The following is a 7,540-nucleotide window of genomic DNA, read 5'->3' as shown; positions in this document are numbered from 1 at the left end:
TGAAGAATTCAATAAGAAACTTCAACTTTTGTTGTTGTTCAGTCATTTCAGTAGTGCCTGACTCTTCAGGACCCCATTTATTTTTTTTTTAGCAAAGACACTGGAATGGCTTGCCATTCCTTTCTCCAGCTCATTTTACAGTTGAGGAATTGAAGCAAACAGGGTTTAGTGATTTGCCCAGGGTCACACATCTAGTAAGTGTATGAAAGTATTTTTGAACTCAGGAAGATGAGTCTTACTGATTTAGGTCTGACACTCTATCCACTCTGCCACCTAGTGTTCCCATCTTCAATTTAAATCAATGTAAATTAACAATTTTGTGACTTTAAAACAAAGGAAAGCATAGAGGAAGACAGTGGAAAAATATGTTGGAAAATACAGTTCAGGAGTAAGAGACTAAAAAGCTCAAAGGTTCATAGACAATAGAAACCTTACGTGTGTACTGTATACCATGAATATTTTCTCCAAGAATATACTAAGGAGGCACTGGGCATGGCAAGATCTGAAAAACATCACCTACATAAACACACATATGAAATGGTGTCTGTTCCTGTCTAATAAAAATAACACAATTTTAGACTATCTATAAACATTAACATAATTGTTGTTATGAGAACAGAGAGGAAACAAATGGCTTCTGGTGTGGAAATTGTTTTTAAATCAACTGTCTATGTACATTAACCTGTTTACACAATAATTCAAATCAATGCCTGACTAGAACAATGAAGAAAGATGAGAAGAAAATGTGACATGCAATTGAGATAATTTCAAAAATGATCCATTTAAACAAGTTGTTGATTCCTGATCTGGGCTGCTCATAGCTCAGTTGCTTATCTCTCTCCATGGAGAAGGAAAGTAGTAAGAAGTGTCAGCAAAACAGCCATCTATGAGTGGTGGACACAAAAGGTGGAGCCACCAGGACCAAAGAGGCTACCAATCAAAAGAATGTGCCATTTCATTGACATGAACATAATTGTAGGCACAGCAATTTTACTGCCTCAGACTGGAACCTTTGGCTAGGTACCAACAGCCCTTTGTTTACCTCACTATAAAACTACACAGTACCTAATAGTCACGTGCCATTTGAGGTTCAGCCTAGCATTGTTTGAATAAAGTTCATCTTCTGGAAATGACTAGGTGTCAGCCTTCATTTTCCTGAACAAGACAAAGACAGGGACCCAAAAATATTGCAACGAGGCAGACCAGAATGCACAAGTACTTGTATCTTTTATTTATGAGAGTTTAATACAATAGTGCTTCTTTTATATTGTTCAATTCAATTCAACAAACCCTGCTGCTAGCTGAAGGTCATAGAATCTCAAGATTTTAGCATCACAATAGACCTAAGCGACTGGCTAGTCCAACTTATGCCCAAAAGAATCCCCACTCTGGAATATTGAACAAGTGGTCTTCCTAAAGGGCATATGAGATCGTGTTATCCTCCCTCACTACTCCCCCATTCAATAAACACAGACTCCCCTTGCCATCAGGATAAAATACAAAATCTTTTGTTTGTTTTTTAAAGCCTTTCATAATCTGGCCTCCTCCTATCTTTCCAGTTTTCTTCTGTCTTACCCCCTTTCACAGACTCTGCAATCCAGTGACACTGACCTCCTTGCTGTTCCTCTCACAAGACATTCGACCTCCCTACTACATTTTCACTGTCTATTCCTCTATGCCTTCCTAGAATTTTCTCCTTCCTCATCTCTGCATCCTAACTTGCTTCAAGACTCAGCTAAAATCCCATTTTTTGCGTAAAGCCTTATTCTGATCCCCTTTAATGCTATAGGGCCTTCCCTTGAGATTATCTCCAATGCATCCAATATATATCTTAGTTATACTTAATTATTTCCATATTACCTACATCATTAGACTGTGAGTTCTCTGAGGGCAGGCACCATTTTTATTTTGCATGAAGATTTCCAGTGAAAGGGGAAATCTACTATTTCCTGGAGTATCCCATTCTATTTTTTGTTTTGATAGTTCTAAATGTTAGGAAGTTTTCCTTTACATTAAAAGTAAATTTTCCTTTTGGCAAATTCCACCCTGACTACATTAAGTGAAAAAGGGTGGATCTATTTAAAAGATAGAAAAATAGAGTATCATCACTTCCTAAAGGAGTTAATTGCTGTAAATCAATCAGTACAACAAAGAGACCAAAAGAGCTCAGAAACTACTTCAATCAACAAAGTTAATCTAGCCAAAAAGAAAGACCTGACAGTCATACATTCTAAACTCTGTTTTAGAAATTTACTTGTAAAATCTTATAGAGGAGTATGGTGGAAAATTACAAGCATAATTGTCTCATAAGTAAGAAAGAAGATGTGACGGGACAAATATCTAAAAATCTTGGCATGAGACATGAATCATCCCCATAGCATTTAAAGATGAAACTAGAAGAACAACAGATCAAAAATGGAAAATATTGTCAAGAGATCTAGAACAAAATCTTTTCTCCATCAGTGAGTGTGCAATGTCTTAGTCCCTGATGTGTTGCATGAGGAAATAGAAATAGCAGAAAGGAAAAATCAGAATGGCAGCTATAGTAGATCAGGTGTACACAAAGGATGTCTTTGACAGAGGACACAGAATTTTGAGGGATTGAGTCTTAAGGTTTCTGAAAGAAATGAGGACACCAAGTAACTGGGGGAAACAACCTCCTATATTATTACTAAACAAGGTGACTAAGCAATTATTAATAATCGCTGAGCCATAAGCTTACCTTCCACATTTCTACAAAATCTTTATGGAAATAACCTACATATCTATTGAAGTTATCCTTGAAGAGGAAATGAAAGGTGGTTAAAGCAATATTCTACCAAAGACCACATTTTTGCCATCACACTATCGATTAAAAGATGCAATAAATAAAAGATCCCAATAGACTCATGGCTTATTGGCTATTAAAAAAACTGATCGAATAGAGCAAAATGATGCCCCCAACAAGTCTCACTCACAAGACTACCACCAACAAGGTACCTCCCAAGAATATGCCAAAATGTAACAATGGAAATAACTTAGTACAATGACACTCTAATTATTAATATCAAACAAGGTCTAAAACATGAAGCTAAATGCTCACCAAAGAAATCAGCTACTGTTACGGAGTGTATGAAATTCAAATGAAAGAAAGATTTCCTATGAATGATGATGTTCCTGTTTCAGATGACATTGTGATGATTGTACCATCCTTAATGAGATCATAATCACCCAAAAGAATTCTACCAAACTATACATGGGGGGAAAGTATGAAAATTTTCAATTTTCTAGAGTATGATATGCATTTGTATGGACAATTCATCCGATTGGTCCTTCAGTACATTCATTCATTCAACAAGCAAGCAAGTAACCATTTGTTAACTGTGTATTATATGACAAGTACTGTTTGGTACCAGGGATACAAAGCCTAGTAAGGATGGTCCCTGCCATCAAGGGGTGTACATTCTACTAGGGGATAGGAAAGGGACGTGTAAGTGAACACAAGATACATGCAAAGTAAATACAAATTAACTTCAGGAGGAAAGAACATCAGCTCTCATATACTGGGCTTTTAATTATGCTATACTGTGTATCCAATTACTTTTTCCCTCTCTTTTTCTATATCAAGCACACTCTCAAATGCAATTCTCTCTACAATTTTTCACTACCAAGTCTGTGTTTTAAAGGTATCACGTGAACCCTGCCAATAAAAATATGAGAAAATCACTTATCTGAAGTGATTAGAGAAATATAAATAAGTCCACTTGCCTTTCAAATATCTTCATGCTACTCCACCACTGTTCCTGGAATTCCTCCACTGGGTTCAATTCTTCAAATTATAGCACTATGTTCATTCAAATGCTTAAGTTATATGTGAAGAATTTCGTATGGACCCACCACCAACTGTTTGCAACAAAGTTCACTTAAGTTTGGATTAAATGGTCACTGGCATCGATAGCCTATGGCACATATGAGCTCATTTTCTTTCACACAGGCCAGTTTCTACGTCAAATCCCCACTGCTCATTGTTTTAAGAACACTAACAGCTGTCCTTAAAAGAGTTGATATTATTGTTGTTCAGTTGTTTCAGTCATGTCCAATTCATTGTAACCCCATTTGAGGTTGGAAAAGATCCTAGAGTAGTTTGTCATTTACTTCTCCAGCTCACTTTATACATGAGGAAACTGAGGTAAACAGGGTTAAGTGACTTGCTCAGGGTCACACAGATGGTTAAGTGTCTGTGGCTAGATTTGAATTCAAGTCTTCCTGAATCTAGGCTAACACTATCCACTGTGCTACCTAGCTGCCCCAAAAGTTAGTAGCTGGCATCTACTCTGGCCCCTGCTCATAAGTCTATACTCTTCACCCTAGCATACCAATAGGAAAAGGATTGGCACTTTGAAATAAGGTTTTGCATTGCAAAGCTACTGACCCTGGTTTATCCAATTCTAGGTAGCTAGAATTATCTAAAACCGTCCAGAGCTCAGTCCTCTGTTATAGGAACTATTTAAGTAAGGGCCAAATGACCACTTATTGGAATGATACCTTGAGAGTAGGGACAATCTTTTTTGTTAAGATTTGTATCAATAGTACCTAACAGTGACTTGCATATGGTAAATCCTTCTTGAATGAAAAAATGCACAGTTGGGTAGTTTGCTCATAAAGTAGTACATGATAGAGAAAATTCATTGATTTGTATGAGTTTGAACTAAATAACTTCTAAGATTCTTATCAACTGCAAGATTTTATGATTCTATGTGAGACTATGACACAGGACAATTAAGTTTTGGTGCCAAGGAATAAAGAGGAAAATGGGGGGTGACACTAGAAAGGGAAATCATGGCTAGAGTACCTCAGTGAGGGGCTCTGGACAAAGGTATATGTGCCTTAGGGAGAAGTAATCCTTACAGGAAAAGAAAAAGGAGATAAACATATATTTCAACTGCTTAACAATTCTGATTAGGACCAGGACTGTCACTAAGAATCCTTTACGTTATCTGTTTCTCATCCCATGGAGCACAATTTTATTTATCTTTATTCCTGGAAAGTAACTCTTCTGTGTAGCTGCTTTTCAAGACTAATTAGTATTTTACTGATCAATTAATTGATTATCATTTTTATTATTGCTATTCACCTAAGTAGATATTCAGTAGTAGCATGCTGATGGGCAAGCTTCTGATAAATGAGGTCATAACTTCTTGATTTGGAATCCTTAATTTTCAGTGTGTCATATAGCCTCACTAGGTCTCAGTTTCCTCAACTATAAAATGAGGGACTTTGAGAAAATGACCTCTAAAGTCCTTTCCAGTTCTAGCTATGATCCTATAATACAATGTAAAGATTTTGATTGTGAGACTAGATTTCACAGTCCCCATTTCTCGCTTCTCTTTAAAATCTTCTTGGATTTTCTTACATTTGGATAGTTTCTCTATGAATTACATCCATGTAGCAGTAATGAAATAATTACTAAGTCTCCTAGTTAAAAACAGGATGCTTATGTTCATATGCAAGTTCAATTCAATTAAACAAGCATTTATTAAATACCTATTATATTCCAGGCACCGAGGATATGAAGACAAAAACAACATGTGCAGAGATAAATACAAAATATATAAATTAATCTAAAAGTCAGGAGAAAATGAGTAACTGGGCAAATCAGGAAAGGTTCCACATAAGAAATAGCACTTGAACTGAGCTCTGAAGAAAACTAGCAGGTCCAAGAAGCAGAAGTGAGGAGAGAGACTATTTTAGGCATGGGGAGTAACCAGGCACAGAAGAGGAAAGTAGATTGTCACACATTAGGCATAATAAATAGGTCAGTTGTATTAAAACAATGAATACATTGAAGGTGAGTAATGTGTAATCAGCCTAGAAAGACAGACTGCAATATGATTGTGAAGGGCTTTAAATGCCAAACAGAGGAGTTTTTATTTGATCCTGGGGCAATAGGGAGACAATGAAGATTCTTGAGCAGAGGAGGGACAGAGTCATACCTACGCTTTAGGAATATCAGTTTGACAGTTGTGTGGAGGTTGATTTTTAGAAGAAGTGTCTGGGTACAATTGAACTAAATAAAAGACTGCCACTATAGTACAAGTGAGACGTGATGAGGAACTGTATTAGGATAGTGGTTATATGAATGCAGAGAACAGAGACATGTTGAAATTGATTACACTTGACAACTCTATAGATAAATAGATAGATAGATAGATAGATAGATAGATAGATAGATAGATAGATATAGATAGATAGATAGATAGATAGATGGAGAGAGAGAGGAGTAAAGATTAAGGAATCCAATCCAATAAACATTTATTAAGCACCTACTTTGTGCCAGGCACTGTGCTAAGCACTGGGAATAAAATTAATAAAAAGAAAGATAATCCCTGCCCTCAAGAAGCTTACAATCTAAAGGAGGGAGACAACACTCAAAAGGAAGCAGGGAAGTGAAGGTAGGGGGATGGAACACTAGGGAGTATCCAACACAAGGGCATCTTGTTTCATGGAGTTGAAACCAAGCAGGGCAAGAGATGCAAAGTGGAGTGAGCTGAGTCCAGTTTCTCTTCTCTATGAAAGAAAGCATTGGAAAAAAAATTGTTCTCTAGAAATTGAGAAATTCCCCATCAATTGGGGAATGGCTGGACAAGTTGTGGTACATGAATATAATGGAATATTATTGTGCTATAAGAAATTATGTTTTTTTTTTCTGGCGGTGAAGATCTCCCTATGCCAACATGCCTCTCACGAAAGACCTCCTGCACCCTTCTCCCAAGAAGGAGAAGCAGAAACACAAGAAGAAGCACCTGGCGCAGAGTCCGACCTTGTATTTCATGGACGTAAAGTACCCGGAGTGTTATAAAATCACCACTGTCTTCAGCCACTCACAAATAGTGGTTCTCTGTGTGGGGTGCTCCACTGTGCTCTGTCAGCCTACTGGAGGAAAGGCAAGACTTACAGAAGGATGCTCCTTCAGGTGGAAGCAGCACTAATGACTGAATTGAGATGATTGAGAAACTGTAAAGAATAAAACAAATTTGATATGAAAAAAAAAAGAAATGATGAACAGGCAGACTTCAGAAAAACCTGGAAAGACTTGTATGGACTGATGCTGAGTGAAGTGAGCAGAATCAGGAGAACATTGTACACAGTAACAGCCACGTTGTGTGATGATAAACTTTGATAGGCTTAGCTCTTCTCAGTAATGCAAGGGTCTAAGACAATTCCAAAAGACTCATGATGGAAAATGCTATCCATATCCAGAGAAAGAACTATGGTGTCTGAAAGAAGATTGAAGTATACTATTTTCTTTTTTGTTTGTTTGTTTGTTTCTTATGTCTCCTGTTTTTCCTTTTGGTTCTAATTCTTCTTTACAACATGACTAATGTGGAAATATGTTTAATGTGATTGTACATGTATAGCCTATACTGGATTGCATGCCATCTTGTGGGACAGGGGGAAATACAGGAGGAGAAAATTTAGAATTCAAAATCTTATAGAAGTGAATGTTGAAAACTAAAAATAAATAAAAATTTATATGTTTAAAAAATAATTAATTATTTAT

At 36.7% G+C, this 7,540-nt stretch overlaps 1 protein-coding gene across 1 annotated transcript; it reads left to right on the top strand.

The window, feature by feature from the left end:
• Positions 1 to 6,713: 6,713 nt before the first annotated feature.
• On the top strand, positions 6,714 to 6,968 carry LOC114050072 (40S ribosomal protein S27-like). The gene has a single exon (XM_027871621.1). It carries the CDS (start codon positions 6,714 to 6,716, stop codon positions 6,966 to 6,968), a length of 255 nt encoding a protein of 84 aa, XP_027727422.1.
• The last annotated feature ends 572 nt before the right edge of the window (positions 6,969 to 7,540 follow it).

Source organism: Vombatus ursinus, unplaced genomic scaffold (assembly GCF_900497805.2).
Source record: "Vombatus ursinus unplaced genomic scaffold, bare-nosed wombat genome assembly UNPS02014798.1, whole genome shotgun sequence".
In the NCBI taxonomy this organism is placed as follows: Eukaryota; Metazoa; Chordata; class Mammalia; order Diprotodontia; family Vombatidae; genus Vombatus; species Vombatus ursinus.
Note: the sequence above shows the minus strand (reverse complement) of the source record. Positions and strands in the feature narration are given on the sequence as shown.